The 15366-nt window shown below is 35.2% G+C and overlaps 6 protein-coding genes and 1 long non-coding RNA gene across 12 annotated transcripts; all 7 read right to left on the reverse strand.

Annotated features, from left to right (window-relative positions):
• Window positions 1-735: 735 nt before the first annotated feature.
• AT5G03645 lies at window positions 736-974 on the reverse strand. Its single transcript, NR_142701.1, has one exon. It is a non-coding gene; the product is annotated as an other RNA (long non-coding RNA).
• Window positions 975-1261: 287 nt separating this feature from the next.
• On the reverse strand, window positions 1262-2777 carry RPS11-BETA (ribosomal protein S11-beta). Its single transcript, NM_122279.4, has 6 exons — window positions 2660-2777; window positions 2538-2578; window positions 2348-2448; window positions 1950-2094; window positions 1767-1856; window positions 1262-1682 (listed from the first exon to the last, which is right to left on the reverse strand). The coding sequence occupies exons 1-6, from the start codon at window positions 2669-2671 to the stop codon at window positions 1592-1594; spliced, it is 480 nt and encodes a 159-aa protein (NP_197763.1). The 5' UTR covers window positions 2672-2777; the 3' UTR covers window positions 1262-1591.
• A 220-nt stretch (window positions 2778-2997) lies between these two features.
• Window positions 2998-5050, reverse strand: AT5G23750 (Remorin family protein). 3 transcript variants are annotated; one of them, NM_001343821.1, is made up of 6 exons: window positions 4902-5043; window positions 4593-4811; window positions 4207-4248; window positions 3833-3920; window positions 3635-3716; window positions 3121-3539 (listed from the first exon to the last, which is right to left on the reverse strand). In NM_001343821.1, exons 1-6 carry the CDS (start codon window positions 4963-4965, stop codon window positions 3345-3347), a joined length of 690 nt encoding a protein of 229 aa, NP_001331907.1. In that variant the 5' UTR covers window positions 4966-5043; the 3' UTR covers window positions 3121-3344. The 3 variants fall into 3 exon arrangements, with proteins under 3 accessions (NP_197764.1, NP_001331907.1, NP_974824.1); NM_122280.4 differs by having other exon boundaries at window positions 2998-3539; window positions 4593-5050; NM_203095.2 differs by having other exon boundaries at window positions 3147-3539; window positions 4207-4245; window positions 4593-4952.
• A 1375-nt stretch (window positions 5051-6425) lies between these two features.
• Window positions 6426-7691, reverse strand: AT5G23760 (Copper transport protein family). 2 transcript variants are annotated; one of them, NM_122281.4, is made up of 3 exons: window positions 7462-7691; window positions 7306-7384; window positions 6426-6806 (listed from the first exon to the last, which is right to left on the reverse strand). In NM_122281.4, the coding sequence occupies exons 1-3, from the start codon at window positions 7468-7470 to the stop codon at window positions 6583-6585; spliced, it is 312 nt and encodes a 103-aa protein (NP_568436.1). In that variant the 5' UTR covers window positions 7471-7691; the 3' UTR covers window positions 6426-6582. The 2 variants fall into 2 exon arrangements, with proteins under 2 accessions (NP_568436.1, NP_001330215.1); NM_001343822.1 differs by having other exon boundaries at window positions 7306-7691.
• Window positions 7661-10254, reverse strand: DUF8 (agenet domain protein (DOMAIN OF UNKNOWN FUNCTION 724 8)). 2 transcript variants are annotated; one of them, NM_001203443.1, is made up of 6 exons: window positions 9877-10254; window positions 9589-9812; window positions 9031-9474; window positions 8844-8913; window positions 8631-8782; window positions 7722-8480 (listed from the first exon to the last, which is right to left on the reverse strand). In NM_001203443.1, exons 1-6 carry the CDS (start codon window positions 10094-10096, stop codon window positions 7854-7856), a joined length of 1737 nt encoding a protein of 578 aa, NP_001190372.1. In that variant the 5' UTR covers window positions 10097-10254; the 3' UTR covers window positions 7722-7853. The 2 variants fall into 2 exon arrangements, with proteins under 2 accessions (NP_001318629.1, NP_001190372.1); NM_001343823.1 differs by having other exon boundaries at window positions 7661-8480; window positions 8631-8716; window positions 9031-9510; window positions 9589-10001.
• Window positions 10255-10451: 197 nt separating this feature from the next.
• DUF9 (agenet domain protein (DOMAIN OF UNKNOWN FUNCTION 724 9)) lies at window positions 10452-12861 on the reverse strand. 2 transcript variants are annotated; one of them, NM_001343824.1, is made up of 5 exons: window positions 12801-12844; window positions 11894-12394; window positions 11593-11653; window positions 11361-11497; window positions 10464-11231 (listed from the first exon to the last, which is right to left on the reverse strand). In NM_001343824.1, the coding sequence occupies exons 1-5, from the start codon at window positions 12813-12815 to the stop codon at window positions 10632-10634; spliced, it is 1314 nt and encodes a 437-aa protein (NP_001318630.1). In that variant the 5' UTR covers window positions 12816-12844; the 3' UTR covers window positions 10464-10631. The 2 variants fall into 2 exon arrangements, with proteins under 2 accessions (NP_001331103.1, NP_001318630.1); NM_001343825.1 differs by having other exon boundaries at window positions 10452-11231; window positions 11894-12861.
• Window positions 12862-13293: 432 nt separating this feature from the next.
• On the reverse strand, window positions 13294-14991 carry GolS5 (galactinol synthase 5). Its single transcript, NM_122284.2, has 4 exons — window positions 14615-14991; window positions 14051-14374; window positions 13829-13963; window positions 13294-13742 (listed from the first exon to the last, which is right to left on the reverse strand). Exons 1-4 carry the CDS (start codon window positions 14936-14938, stop codon window positions 13524-13526), a joined length of 1002 nt encoding a protein of 333 aa, NP_197768.1. The 5' UTR covers window positions 14939-14991; the 3' UTR covers window positions 13294-13523.
• Between the last annotated feature and the right edge of the window lie 375 nt (window positions 14992-15366).

Here is a 15366-nt window from a genome sequence, read left to right on the forward strand (position 1 = left end):
AATGACTTTCTTCAAGTGTTTGATCACAAAAGTAGCTAGTAGCTACAAGTTTGTTGGTAGATATAAAATAAATTTTATTGCATTCGTCTACCTTATCTAGTGTATACATCACGAGATTAGTTATTTTTGCTTTTTTGGGGCTTCACAATAGAATTATTAAAAATAAAACTATAATGGTTGATGAAATGAGAAAAGCCTAATCAATCTAGCTATGTGGTAAGCTTGTTTTTTTAATCACATCTTATTTAATTCTATGTTTTTTTAGTAAGAAAAAAGGCCATGTTCTGGTTTAATCGTCCTGAAACTCAAAGAGTAAAGTCGTTTTAAACAACAGAATTTGTGCACCACATTTCTTAAAGAATCATATTTTTGTGGGTGCTTCGTATCGTGCCACAATGATGGTTTTAATCACCTTTGAAAATCTTAATATAGAAGACCTAAAATTCATTACGCAACGGAAAGAGTTATAACAATTTAGATTTGTCGCCCCACATAAAAGAAAGTTTTGTGCAAAGTAGTCCTTCACTCCTAAATGCCTACTTCATGCATTTGCTGATCTCAAACAATAATTAAGTGCATGAGAGAATATACTAATCTACACTTACTAGATAGTAGATACGTGCATATAAAATAATAGGTTCGTGGCCAATAACTAAAGCTAATTCAAGAATTTAGAGACGCCATATACTAATTTACACGTCCTGTCACCATCCACTAAATATCAATGAACTCAAGACCAACACAAAACCACTTGCTAAAGATAGGCAAACGTGTAACGCCTTTCTTCGTATAATTGTATTTACAAGTTCACTGTGTATTCTTTTTTGGCAGCGTTCAATATTTATATTCAATCGCAGAACAAAAGAAAAAATAAACAACACAAAACTGGCAGTGAGTGAGAGCAATTCAAGACAGGCAAACAAATGTGATTTAGTACAAAAATAGACGGTATATAGAACACAACACAACCGGATAAGACTTACAAGATCATAAAGAAGTATACATTTCTAATACTAGGAAAGAATCCATATGTAACCGCTTCTGGAGAGTAGTCTGAGGCTCAGATTCGTCGGTGGTCAGGAGCTTCGATCATCGATAAGTTATCGTCTGATTTACCATTTCTATGTCTTGTTGTCTTCATCAAGATCGCTACATTTTAGGTACATTAGGAAATCTATGGTGGTCTTTCGTTATGATCAAAATAACTCTTTCATAGATCAAAGAGGCTGCCACCCAACTTCTACTTTTCTTTAATATAGATTTTTGAATGCAATGTGTTCTTATGGTTTAGTAGGGTATGCCCAAAAAAACACAAATAACCATGATAGTAACAGATAGAAGAATTCATTTGACAAAAATAAACAAGTCCACTTCTTTTTTCTTAAACTACAAAAACTTCTGTGTAGCCAAGTGATTTTGAGAGATTTGCAAATTTCAAGAGTTGAATATAGTAGAGTTGTTCAACGAAAGTGCGTAGATTTGTATTTCGTCTGTGATAATCAAAGTCTCCAACAAAAGGGATCTTTAAACAAAACATTAAAACATTCCGAAATCAAAATCAAACCAAAATCTCCCATGACTTTCAAAACTCTTACACTCCAGTGAAGGCCTTTTTACCAAAGGCAGATGCACCCGCTGGAATCACCTTCAGCACATTGAACCTAACCGTCTTCGACAACGGCCTGCAACATAAATCACAAACAATCAGAAATCGTTTTCCGGCACTACCTGAATCATAAAAAGGTATAAGACAACCTAATACTCACCTGCATTGGCCAATGATGACATGGTCACCTTCCTTGACACGGAAACACGGTGAGACATGGGCAGGGATGTTGGAATGTCTCTTCTCATATCTAATGAAAAATTTAAGATAATCGTTTATCAGCATTGATGTTATATCTTTGCGCAGCTCTATCAAGAACATAGGTTCATCACAATGTACTTACCGTTGATACTTCTTCACAAAGTGAAGGTAATTCCTACGAACAATGATGGTTCTCTGCATCTTGGCACTGTGGCAAGTACCAGCTAAGATACGTCCTCTGATAGAAACGGTTCCAGTGAATGGACATTTACTGTCAATGTAAGCTCCTGTTCCACACAATAAACATATCAAAGATTACAAAACATCTCTCAAATTTTCGGTTTTGCTTCAAACCTAATCAAAGCAAACAGCACTCAGTGATATTCAGCTAAACACCAACAACAAAATCTCTAATTTTCAACAGAAAAACTTTGATTATACTGTTAACCACCTAATACACAACACTAAATCAACTATTCAGATCAAAGTTTGAAGCTTTCGCTTAAATGATAATCAGAAGTATGAGGAAAAACAACAAACCATCAATGGCTTCACGAGGAGTCTTGAAACCCAAACCAATGTTCTTCCAGAAACGGTTTCCACCTTTACCAGGTCTCTTTCCTTTCCCAGATATCTTCGAGCTGAAACACACAAAAAAAAAACATAAATCATATGAATCGATTTGTAAATGGAAGTAATAAGATTCTCAGATTTGTTCAGATGAATTTACCTAAGGAAGACCTTGGGTTGCTTAAGAAAAGCTTTCTCAGTCTACAAAAGAAAGAAGAGAATGAGAATCGTAAAGAGTATCTATCAGAATGTAGAAATGAACACAAAGGAATGAAAATGAACCTGCTCAGCCATGGCTACTGATTGCTGCTCTCCACGGAGCTCTGAGGCAAAAAGGATGAAGAAAATGCGAGAGGCAAAAGAAAGCGAATGAGAGTAATCTCAAGTAGTGAAGCTCCGGAAGAAACCCTAGTTTCGAAGATCTCTCTCTTTATTTGGGTTTGGGCCTTTGTTTTATGGGCCGTGATTTACATTTTATTAACCGGCTACTGAAATGTTGGGCCCTTTTGGGCCAACTTTGATCCACGGATAAATTGTTCGCTATACTATTGTGACTCGTTCGTAGCTAAAACATTGATTTGATTTTATCTTATGCTACATTGATTTGGTTGAGCATAACATTTTATGATGCAAACATTTCAAATTATGGGACCTTGTTCTCGTTTTACATATCGGACCACTTACGTACTACTACATTTATGATAGGGGCCGGGGGATGCGATCATAAATTACGACATAAAGAACAAATATGTATTATTGTACTTACCAATTCATAAAGCTAAGAGAAAGCCTTTCAATGAAAAGATGTACAAATACAAATCAAATTAACAAACGCAGCCCAATCAATATAAGATGTTGACCTTATAACTTTCTATGTTGCCATATTAAACCCACATTAAGCAAACTAAAGAACGTCATTACATCAAATACCATATTTCATTTGTTTCCCCATCGAGATGATTAGAGATCACATGCATCCGAAAAGCTTTTTGGGAGCGGTTCCAGTGGCACGGTACTTGGCTGCTAATTCCTCTGCTTTGAGAATTTCTTCTCCACGCTTAGCTTCAATCATCGCTCTCTTCTCTTCTGCTTCCTTGTGAATTTGAGCTATTTTGTTCTTCATCTGCTCCACATACTCTGCCTTCTTCTTCTCCAATTGCTCCTGTTGTTAAAAAAAAATTCCACAATTTTGAAAAAGCTCGGAGCTAAATCAGAAATGCTTCAAAATCTCTAACTAAATATTAACTTCAAACATACCTCCATTTTCTTGAGCTCAGCTTCCACAGCTGCTTTCTTGTTGTTCTCCCATGATCCAATTGAAGAAAGCTTCTTCTCAGCTCTGTTTCAAAATATATTCTTCAAGACCTTAATGATAATATCTTGGTTTCATTGCAAAATATTACTAAATCGGGTTAATAGACATTTATGGATAAATGTTAACATGAAAAACGTTACTTGTTCTCCACTTTGCATTTCTCAGCCTCTTCCCAAGCTTTGATAAGTGACATCCTCTTCTCTGTCTCAACTCTAGCCAGAACAGCATCTTCACTCCCAAAATTATTAAGCAAATACAATCACTAATCAGAGTTTGTGGGAAAAATAAGAGACAATGATAAACACACATGTCCATATAACAACCTTCACCCAAAATTAGTGAATATTATTAAACCATCTTTCAGTTTTAGACACATCCCATGATAACACGACACACAAACCACCTAATTAATTGTTCCCCGGTATGACAAAAATACTAATTATTTATATTACACCCATGATCCTTTACTTTCAGATAATATTAGTATTAGTCATGAATCTATTACGTTAATTACCTCGATTAACTGATCCTTCTTTCTTCTCTTCCTCTACTTCTTCTGCCACAAAATAAATTTTTTATTAAGTATTAATAAAGAAAAATTAATAACAACACATTAGAGAAGAACAAAAATCTTTGAGTTCTTCTTTTTTAACCTTAAAACTTACATAATTACAGAATTTTGAAACTTGTTTATTTTTCTATATTAAAGAAAAGGTATAAAATTCTGTTTTTAATCGGAAATGTAATCAGTAATAATCTTTAAGAAAATCAGGTATATTTGACGACGCTAATCAGTTGATTAATAGAAACATATTTTGGCAGAAGTTTTTAATAATCATTGAACCAAACTTGAGTTAGTAATAATCTTTCTGTTGAAAAACAAGATAGTAAGCAAATTACTAGGGACGACGGGAACAATAGCCTTAGAGTCTTCTTGCTTCTCCTCTGCCGGTGCCGGAGATGGAAGAACGGGAGGTGGAGCCACAGGCTTCTCCTGAGGAGCAACATCTGCAGCAGCAGCAGGTTTCTCCACCGGAACTTCCGGTGTTGGAGTTGGTTCCGACACGGTCTCTGTCACCTTCTTCGGTTCCTCTTCAGCCATGATGTTAGGTACAACAACTAAAGATTACAAAGAGAATCAAAATGATTCTGAACTCTCTGGTTATTTAAGAGAGAGAGAAAACAAAAAATTGTTTTAGAGAGATTAACTGTTTTTATTTGAAGAAACTGAGCTGGAGATGTTTGGTAGTGATGTTCTGTTTCTCGTTGTCATAAAATGACTCGCCTTCTTTCTTTATATATTTGATTTTCTTCTTTTTGTAGTATCTTTGATGCACGATCAATGATTCAATGACCATTAATCTTTAGATAATTTATAAAAAAACTACATGTTATATATATTTACAATTCAACCACTAATTGTCATATTTTTTGTCAACTTAAATTAATATGTAACATGTAGCTATCGTTACGAAATCATTTAAAAGGGTTCTACATAATTTCTTATAAGTTTTGGTATTCAAATTAAAATGTTTTAAGTACAAGGATTCAACTGCAAAATCCATAAGTCTTATAGGAGTGGGTTCCTTCGAATGTTGTTTAAAGTTTAGAAACACTTACACGGAACCATATTTAGGACTAAGGAGTAGAACCGGTTCGCTACTCAGCACAAGTGCCATCAAACCGGGTCGTGTTCTGTGTAGAATTTCAAAAATAGCATCTAATAAACCGGATAAATGGGAACCTCAAATTATGAATTTTATAAATTGTTATTTTCTTTTTTAGGCGACCAATGATGAATCACCAGCTCGTCATATTTTGTTGTTGTTAAAGGACGTCATATTACATATACATGAGGTTAATAAAAAGGGTTAGAGAAATACTGAGAAAATAAAGATAGGATACTTACGTTACGTTACTTAATTATACAGAGATAGCCCTAACCTAAAAGAAACTCTTTTATAACTTGTAACATTTCTTTACGCGAATCTTGTTTCTTATCGAAACCGTAAAGTTTGTATATTTTCAAAGTCTAGTGAATTAATCCATAGACAGTAATCAAAAATATATTAGTATATGCTCAATCCGGAATATAATGTATATTCTATAACTGAAAGGTAGCTAATAGTTACTAATTACTGCTAAAAAAAGAAGGTTACAAATAATCGTTAATGTCATTGTTGCTATTATTTGTGGTTGAGAAGTCATTGTTGTTCCATTTTCCTCAAAAATCATTTAAACGATTTGGTTACTAATTAAAACTTGGATTTTTTCCGTCCATGAGTGATATGCTGATAACTTTGCATTTTATTATCTCCGATATTATTCATCCATTTATAATTTAAGTTACATCTCCATATAATCAATCTTGTTAACATTTCACGAAACAGTAGAAGGAGATGTCTTCAAAGAAATTCACAGTATGTATTTATGAGTAAGAAATTAATCCAATGTTTAATTAAATCTTGATCGAGATTCGAGTATTGTGAATACGAACTTATGTATACATCAATTGCGATGAATTTGTTAAAAGTTTCACATTTAATATGGAACATCTCTTTTACTGTTTTACATATGTCAAACGGTAGTACGTTATGTAATAGTCATCACGTTTTTGTTTTTTCGTTTAGTATATATAGATTTGCGTTTATACTTTATAGTACTTATTGCAGTTGTTGTTCTTAATAGGTTTTGCTGTTTTGTGCTTAATATAGTAAACTTGTACTAGTTTGGTTGTGTTCCCACAAGAATAAAAGTTTCAAATACTTCGCTTTTATTACAATCTGTATTGAACAATTAATTTTACATCTTAAATTATTCAATGATTCAGCGTTCTAATTGTGAAATCAATATGACAAAAATTTAGGGTTTTAATAGCAATTCGAGTCACTTATTTCTTAGGTTCTTCTTCTTTCTGCTCTTCCTTCTTCTCCTCTTTCTTTTCCTCTTTCTTCTCTTCCTTCTTCTCTTCTTTCTTCTCTTCTTTTGCCGGTCCAACCGATATCAAATCGACTTTACCAACCTTCTTCAACTTCTTCACCACCGCAACCGCATCCATCAAACCGATCACCGTCAATTTTTGATCCTTCATATCCGCTGCTATGGAATCAACTCCTGCTTAACAAAATCCTCTTAGCATATGAACTACTACATTGTATCATCTTTGGTCATACATTCGTCGTTTTAAATCTAAAGCAAATGGAACACTTGCTATAACACATTCCATAATACGTTTTCGAATTTACCGAGTCAGCCTTAACTAAGCCCAAACTAAACCTGCTTTTTCCGGCCCATAAAATACGGGCTTTCAAAATGTTCAGAATATCATTTCGTTGACTATATGTGTCAAAAAGGTCAAATAATCCAAGCTCTCAAGATTCTGACGCAATTATACTACAATCGAGCTAGATTTCATACCGATTGTTTCACATAACTTTAGCTAAAAATGGTAATTTAGTGAGTGAAAACACCAGCAGCAAACTTGATTAATCCTTTCTTTTTGTTTTTTCAAATCCTAAAAATCTGAAAAGTACAATAATAAACAGAAACAAGAATTGAAATTCAATCAAAAAGTAGTTAAAGAAAAGAAGAAGTAGTAGGAAGAAATAATCACCGAAGATATCAGCTGCAGCTTCTATGGCTTTCTGCTTCGTCTTATCATCAGTCATGGTTAAAACCTTCAGCACCACTTTCTATAAAAGTAAAACCAATTTAGGAGGAAGAGATCAATCATATTCAAACTTTAAAATCAAATGAGAAAAAAACAAACCTGAGCCATTTCGTCTGGGATCTTGGAGAAATAAGAGGAAGAGAAGAGATCGAGAAAATATAGAGTTTGATATTTTTTTTTATAAAGCAAAAATTATAATTTAGTGGGAATAAACAAAAAAAAGGGTATTGAATATATTGATTGACAATTGACAAAAGTTAGTGTTTGTGGTGGCTTTTGGTAGAGGATGAGAACATGTGACGTATGTTTCAATGTAATGGACAGCTCTGCTATACTCTTATACTTCGCCTACTTTTTCTAAAGTTGTTTTGTTTTTATCTCTTCACTTAAAAGTACTCAGACACAAGTGGTTGGTTCTTGTTTTTTCAAGTTAACTAAGCTAAGTCAAAGCTAAACATCATTCATCATCCATATAGATTAAACCATCTTTTTTACCATGGAGCTGATGCTGTTGCCAGAAACTCAAGCTTCACATCATCGAGCTGTTGGACAATCTTTGCTGCACATGACTTACTTTGAGCTATCTCTTTGTCCATCTCTTCATTTAGCCTTTGCAGCTCAAGAATCTTGCGTTTGTTCTCAGCTTTTACGCTCTCTTTCTCTGCGGTCACTTTCTCGGCATCTTTGAGTTCCTCTGTTTTCTTTGATTGTCTATCTCTGAGAGACAACAGCTTATTGATCCGTGACTGAGGTGCTTTTACATTGAACCCGTGTTTCTCTAACTCGGCAAAAGAATTAGTGAGGCTTATAAAAAAGCTTATGGGATCGTTGTGTTGCAGAGCTTTGACTTCATCAAGTAAACCAAAAAAGGTAAGCATCATACCAACCGCAGACATTTCACGGGAGTCTTCTCTACTCTCCACCAATAATGGGCTGAAATGAGGACTCTGTGGGACTGTTTTAAACACCTCCATTGATTCTAGTGTCTCCCAAATTCGTAACTTCTTCTCAAAGGGTAAAACCATTGTTGTATCCTTTGGTTTGTCTTGCTCAACACTAGCAACACAACCAAGGTTTTCTTCTCTTTTCCTCTTTCGATTGTTATCTTCGCTATTTTCCTGCATAGAAATTCAAAATCGCAAATGGTGAACAATCATTCAATAGATAAATAACAGTCAAGAGAATTAAGAATAAGCCACCAACTAACAAACTACCAAGAAAGTGAGAATGATAACTTGATAATGTTAAAAGTGAAGAATTAACTTTACATTCTCTAGCGTTGAATCGTTTCCCGAGCCATTCTGATTCCTTGGAAGTGTCTTCTTGGAGAGTGCCTTTCTTTGAGTTCCAGCCTCTATTTGTTTCAACGGTGGTGTAATTATGCCCGGAGGTGGAGTTAAAGGTGGATCAGATTCATTTGCTAGAAACAAGTGACATTATAAGATCAATTTTCATGATACATAAGAGTGTTACCAACTTACCATTCCTCACAGAATCACCGGTCTTATCTCCTGATCCCTGAGTAAACGACAATTCCCTTGTCTGCAACACCTAACCAAAATCAAAAACCACAACAGTGAGATAACAATACAAGGACTCTAAATGCAAACCATCATTACACATCTAAGAAATGCAGTCAGAAATAAGTGAAAATAAACTGTTAAATACCTTCCAAACGCCATCTTCCCACACCTTCAAAGGCCTAAGATCCGACTGCTTGAACGTTAATTGCTTCTTTGTAGATTCCAAACGCACAAAATACCATTTCTGAGAGAGTGTTCCTATCGCTCGCTCTTGACTTCCCATCACTCGTCCATGACGCCACCCCATACCATCAAGAAACACCTCTACGTTTTCCTCCAACTGATACTCGTCAACTGATACTGGTATAGGCCTAAGACTAGACAAATCAACGGTTTTGTTGGGTCTTGCCTTTTTTCCCTCGCAGCTAAAGGACTTATCCTTGACAATATATTTATACTCATCATCCTCTTTAAACTCTTTAATAACCATTGAAGGAACCCAAACGACTTCACCTTCATTTATCTTAGAACTCACTTCCACCATTGTTCCAGGACTAAACATAGGCTCTTCAGCCAACCGTCTCAAGAACTAACAGTAAAGTTAAAGTCTTTCATTATGCTTTCACTACCAAAGTATCCAAAACATTAGAAAAAAACACAAAACTTTCGATAACATTACTGATTTCAGACAAAATCCAATTACCTTTCGATAATGTTTCGATACCATATCCCAAAATGTATATCCACTATCATCGAGCCACTGAAGATGAGGCCTCAAAAGCTTTCTCTCAAACAGAATAACATCAGGTATTGAATCAAAGCACACCAAACACTTGCCAACATCAATCTCTTTGACCACAAAACCAGTGACCCACGCATCTTTATAATCAGCTTCGACGATGGAGCCTATCTTGATAGGAATGCTATCTAACAAATGTTTTGGCGGAACGGGTCGACACAAGACTTTGTAGGTGTAGGTCTTCAAGAGTACTCGAGAAGTCGTCCTTAAGCAACCGAACACAGAGTACACTGCGTTTAGATTTGGGACTCTTTGGAGGTTTTGCCTCGACGATGGCTTTGTACCAAACGTCTTCTAAGATATTTCGACTTCTAAACGTAAGATGATAAGATCTCGGATCCTTTTTATTATAGATTTCGAATTCACAACCTTCCTCCATGGAAGGTCTTTCACTCCCAGCACGCCTCACCATGCTTGATTACTCACAGTAAACAAATAAAAATCCAACCTTTTTGTAGAAACACAAAAACTGAAAGAAGTTTCTTCTTCAGAAACCCAGAAACCAAAGAGATAAAGAAAGAACAAGCTTCTCTTCTTTAGTTTCTTCCTAATTAGTCAATTCACACTAGTACCGATGAAAAGCTAAAATGTCGAATTTGTTTCCTATTTTTATTTAGTTTTGGGTTTTCTTGTTTTTTTGGAAAATAACCAATCTAAGTTTTAGAAATTTGAAGCTTTTAAAGTTGTTGTATTCCAAAACAATGAAATGGATGTTGATATTTGTTGGTATTGGTTAATGTATACACATTTATAAGTGTAACATATGCTTTTGGACAAAATTTAGTGTTTCCTAACGGTCACAAGTTTTAAACCTCTTGGGACAAAAAAAACCAGACTAATAACAATCCATTCATCATCAAAAGGGGAGAAGGCAACGAAGTCTTTTCAATTACATATTATGTCTAAGTGCAAAATAGAGATTAGATTAGAAGTCACTAAACTTTTTTTTACCATGGAGCCGATGCAGTTGTTTGAAACTGAAGTTCCACATCTTCAAGTTGTTGGACAATCTTCGCTGCACATGACTTACTCTGAGCTATCTCTTTATCTACCTCCTCATTCAGCCTCTGCAGCTCTAGAATCTTGCGTTCGTTCTCAATCTTTATGCTCTCTTTTTCTGCAGTCACTTTCTCAGCACCTTTGAGTTCATCCATTTTCATTGATTGCTTACCTCTAAGAGACAACAGCTTACTGATCCGTGACTGAGGTGCCTTTACATTGAACCCGTGTTTCTCTAGCTCGCAAAAGTTATTACTGAGGCTTATCAATGAGCTTATGGAATTGTCGTGTTGCAGAGATTTGACTTCCTCAAGTAAACAAGGAAAGGTGAGCATCATCCCAACCGCAGACATTTCACGGCAATCTTCTCTAGTCTCAACCAACGGGCTGAAATGAGGACTTTGTGGGACTGTCTCCACTGATTCAAGTGTCTTCCAAATTGACAACTTCTTTTCAAATGGCAAAGTCATTGTTGTGTCCTCAACACTAGCATCAGAACAAAGGCTTTCTTCTCTTTTCCTTTTTCGATTAATATCTTCACTATTTTCCTGCATAAAAAGTTCAAAGGTTCACTATCATTCAAACAATAAAAAAAGAGGATTAAGATGATTAGCCACCACCTAACAAACTACCAAGAAAGTGCGAATAATAACGTTAAAGTGAAGAATTAACTTTACATTCTCTCGTGTTGAATCGTTCACTGAAGCATTCTGATTCCTCGGAAGTGTCTTTCTTTGAGTTTCAGCCTCTATTTGTTTCAACGGTGGTGTAGTTATGCCCGGACGTGGAGTTACCGGTGGATCAGATTCATTTGCTGGAAAACAGTGACATTATAAGATCAATTGTCATACAGAAATTGAAAATGGATTAAGAGAATCTGTTAGATTTTGGAGAGTGTTACAAACTTACCATTCCTCACAGAATCACTGGTCTCATCTCCTGATCCCTGAGTTAACGACGATTCCCTTGTCTGCAACATCTAACAGAGATCAAAAACCACAACAGGAAGATAATAACACAAAGACTCCCAGTGCAAACCATCATTCAACATCTAAGAAATGCAGTCAAAGGAGCAAACATTTGCTGAAGTTCTAAAGCTGAAACGGCAGTCTCATATTTTCAAAATGCTTGCAAACAGTTCACACAAATTAGTCATTATCGACAATAATCTAGTGTTGACTGAAACCAGTGCAAAGAAAACGTTAAATACCTTCCAAACACCATCTTCCCACACCTGCAAAGGCCTAAGATCTGACTGTTTGAATGATATTTGCTTCTTTGTAGCCTCTAACAGCACTATATAACATTTCTGAGAGAGATTTCCCATCACTCGTCCTTGACTTACCATCACTCGTCCTTGACTTAACATCACTCGTTCTTGAATTTTCATCACTCGTCCTTGACGCCATCCCATACCATCATGAAACACCTCTACGTATTCCTTTAATTGATACTCTTCAACCGAAATAGAAGGCGGTGTAGGCCTAAGACTACACAAATCAACGGTTTTGTTGAGTCTTGCAGCCTTATTACCCTTGCAGCTGAAGGACTTATCATAAACCCTGACAATATACTTATACTCATCATCTTCCTTAAACTCTTTAATAACCACTGCAGGAACCCAAACGACTTCTTTGTTATTTATCTTAGAACTCACTTCCACCGTTGTTCCAGGACTAAACATAGGCGCTTTAGCTAACCGCCACAAGAACTAACAAAAAAGTTAAAGTCTTTCATTATTCTTTCACACCCAAAGTATCCAAAACAATAGAAAAGAGAAATCTTTAAGTTCGCTAAGAGGAGTCAAAAGAGAAATCTTTGTCATTGTCTTTTAGTTCGCTAGGAGTCAAAGAGAAATCTTTAAACAACCGAACACAGAGTTCTTCACTTAGCGGTTTTGACTCGATAATGGCTTTGTACCAAACGCCGTCAGTGCCATTGTTTTTATAAAAGATTTCAACTTCACAACCTTCACTCAGTGATTGCCATTCACTGGAAACATGCCTCCACATGCTAGATTGATTACTCACAGAAAAAAACGGATAAACCCTAACTTCTTTAAAGAAAAAATCCAAACTTTTTTGTAGAAAAAACTAAAATTGAAAAAAGAAACTTACTTTACTTTTGTTCATGAGAAACCCAAGAGATAAGTAAGAGCAAGCTTCTCGGTAATCACAGTCGCAGTTACTACGAATGGAAGAAGACGTTTAAATATATAAAAGACAATTTGGGGTGAAAATATAAAATAAAGTTAAGTTTGGGGTTTTTTGTGATTAAATTTGGACATGTGCATATATTTCTTACCGTTTAACCAAAAAAAAGAAGTCAATTTTTTTTTATTTTTTATTTTAACAAATTAATTTCATTGATAGAATGCGTGATCATAATGCAAAGCTGTTGTTATGATTGCGGGTACATAGTAGTGAAATTTAAAACTCTGATTTGGTGGAAGGCTGTGCTTTGCGAGAAGTCAAATTCTTGTTATATCCCTTAATATTGATCATCATTCATTAACTACCATTTGTTGATATATCAAATTTATTTTCGAATCAAAGAATGTAATTAAGTTGATTATTAAAAAAGAAAGAACGAATAGAACAGAGTTAAAGCCAAATTCTTATTATTGATTATAAAAGATAGACATAAAGGGTAGTCGAGGTCGACACTGACAAAATACTTAAACACAAGACCACTCACATCTAATCTCACAAACATAAAACTTAAACGAGGTTGCTATATATAAATTATGATAAAATTTTATATATATAGCTTAACCTTTCACTAAAACAATAACAAAACGAAAATAAAAGTTGCAAACAGCCTCCACATAAAAGGATTGGTTATGCGGCGGAAGGGGCAAGGCTTGTTAGGACATCGCCAACAAGTTTCTTGGAAGCCAAGGTTGCAGTGACCGGATTCAGCTTGGACTCAGTCTCGACGAAATTCTTGTAGTCTAAACTCGAATCTTCGTAAATCTCCCACCACTTCTTCACCAACATTTTTATGTCTTCTCGATCCATATGCTCTTCAGCTTCATCGAATTTCCAAGGCTTCGAACCCTATAAAATTGATTTTAGATACAAATGGTTTTAGTAATAAGAATATGTATTTACATATCTGTAGAAAAAAAGTTTAAAAAACGAACATTAGCACAATAGTGAACAACACTGATTTGGTCAAGGTCAATGTGTTCGGGATGACGCCAAAGCATAGCCATTACGAGGTTGTAGGTCGAAGGGATTGGCTTGTAAATGTCTCTGAAGTATATATTCAGAAAGTCCTAACAAAAATAAACAATATTATCAGAGTCCGTAACAAAATATAATAAAGTCAAATCAAATGATAGAAAATCCGTAAAAAATCGTACCTGCTCGGCAAAATAAGTTGGAGTGGTGATTTGAACAACACGAAGGAGATCCTCGTAAGTGACAAGATTTGGTCCAAAAACCAACATACCGGCGTTGAAATATACCGGCGGTGGAGCACCTAAACTTTCAACAGGCCAAGTTACCTTTTCAGGTGACTGTTGGCAATAACCGATCTTGTATTGAGGAGTTTTGGACCAAGACACCTCACAAAAGCAGTCTTTGACTGCGTACAAGTAGCCACGAGGAGTATCGAAAAGATGATCAATGTTCTTAAACACTTGTATGTCTCCATCTAGATATATCATCTTCTCATACTCCACAAACTGCATTTATATGTTAATAACTCGTTAAATATCTGTGACAATAAATGGTGTAATATATATACATAGACTTTTTTTTTTTTTGAAGCATAATTTATATATGGTTTTTGCAATGTTAGTGACAATAGGCGTTATCATGCTTAAACCCACGTATCACTCAAGGTATATGGTAATAATATTGACAAAATATAATACGGTAATATTATATTTATACACTCAGTTTATATTAAGTAAGATATTTACCTCCCAAATACGAAGTTTGGAGTAGTTGATAACGTAATAAGCCATAGAATAACCGGTCGTGTTCTCCGGAGGATAGACCGGTTCGATGTCACGGATGATGCATCCCTGATCCACTAAGATTTGACGATGTTCCTCAGGCACGTCAGGGAGAGTCGCCACAACGAGTGGATAAGCTGATTTCACTTTACGAAGACCTTTGGCTAGACCAACTACAAGCATCCAGTAGTCTTTGTTTCCGGCGAGGAAAGTTACGTAAGCCCGTTCCACACCTTCATGGCTCACCGTAACGTCAGCTTCGATCCTCTTCTCGACAGTCATCGTCATTTGGGCTAACTCAAACAAATAAAAGGAAGATTAGTGTCTTTAGTAGGTATAGGATTTTTTGTTTTAGTTGTGATCTGATAAAGAGAGAAGATACACTGTCCTATTATATAAGGGAGCGAGAGGGAGCGGTGGAATTAAATGTGATGCAGATTTAATTACAGAATGTTGGAAATTTTCTTTCTTTGGTAACGTTTTTAAAGCTAGTGAATTTCTTACAAAGATTGAAATCGGAGAGAATTAAGAAAATTATGAATCTAAAATTGGAACAAATATGGAAATGAGGATAAATCATTTATATATATATTTGCACATCTGGATTAAATAAGCAAGGATAAAGAAAAATGAATCCAAACTTTTAATAAATATGGAAATGGGATTAATTCATGGATTAAAATCGGTGCATTAAATGTTTGATATATATGGCATAT

Source organism: Arabidopsis thaliana, chromosome 5, assembly GCF_000001735.4.
Source record: "Arabidopsis thaliana chromosome 5, partial sequence".
NCBI lineage: Eukaryota > Viridiplantae > Streptophyta > Magnoliopsida > Brassicales > Brassicaceae > Arabidopsis > Arabidopsis thaliana.

Coding starts and splice junctions, on each gene's coding strand:
- RPS11-BETA (NM_122279.4), bottom strand. Junction 2,449..2,537: donor CAACCCAAGGTCTTCCTTAG/GTAAATTCATCT, acceptor TGTGTGTTTCAG/CTCGAAGATATCTGGGAAAG. Junction 2,095..2,347: donor TCCTCGTGAAGCCATTGATG/GTTTGTTGTTTT, acceptor TGTGTGGAACAG/GAGCTTACATTGACAGTAAA.
- AT5G23750 (NM_001343821.1), bottom strand. CDS start 4,965: ATGACAACGAGAAACAGAACATCACTACCAAACATCTCCAGCTCAGTT. Junction 4,812..4,901: donor AGTTTCTTCAAATAAAAACA/GTTAATCTCTCT, acceptor TGTAATCTTTAG/TTGTTGTACCTAACATCATG. Junction 4,249..4,592: donor TATTGTTCCCGTCGTCCCTA/GTAATTTGCTTA, acceptor ATTTTGTGGCAG/AAGAAGTAGAGGAAGAGAAG.
- AT5G23760 (NM_122281.4), bottom strand. Junction 6,807..7,305: donor AGCTGCAGCTGATATCTTCG/GTGATTATTTCT, acceptor TTTGTTAAGCAG/GAGTTGATTCCATAGCAGCG.
- DUF8 (NM_001203443.1), bottom strand. CDS start 10,096: ATGGTGAGGCGTGCTGGGAGTGAAAGACCTTCCATGGAGGAAGGTTGT. Junction 9,813..9,876: donor GCTTAAGGACGACTTCTCGA/GTACTCTTGAAG, acceptor AACATTTGTTAG/ATAGCATTCCTATCAAGATA. Junction 8,481..8,630: donor ACGATTCAACGCTAGAGAAT/GTAAAGTTAATT, acceptor ATTTCTATGCAG/GAAAATAGCGAAGATAACAA.
- DUF9 (NM_001343824.1), bottom strand. Junction 11,654..11,893: donor GGGAAGATGGTGTTTGGAAG/GTATTTAACGTT, acceptor TAGATGTTGCAG/ACAAGGGAATCGTCGTTAAC. Junction 11,498..11,592: donor CAGTGATTCTGTGAGGAATG/GTAAGTTTGTAA, acceptor ACTGTTTTCCAG/CAAATGAATCTGATCCACCG.
- GolS5 (NM_122284.2), bottom strand. CDS start 14,938: ATGACGATGACTGTCGAGAAGAGGATCGAAGCTGACGTTACGGTGAGC. Junction 13,964..14,050: donor CAACTTATTTTGCCGAGCAG/GTACGATTTTTT, acceptor TATTTTTGTTAG/GACTTTCTGAATATATACTT. Junction 13,743..13,828: donor TTGTTCACTATTGTGCTAAT/GTTCGTTTTTTA, acceptor TCAATTTTATAG/GGTTCGAAGCCTTGGAAATT.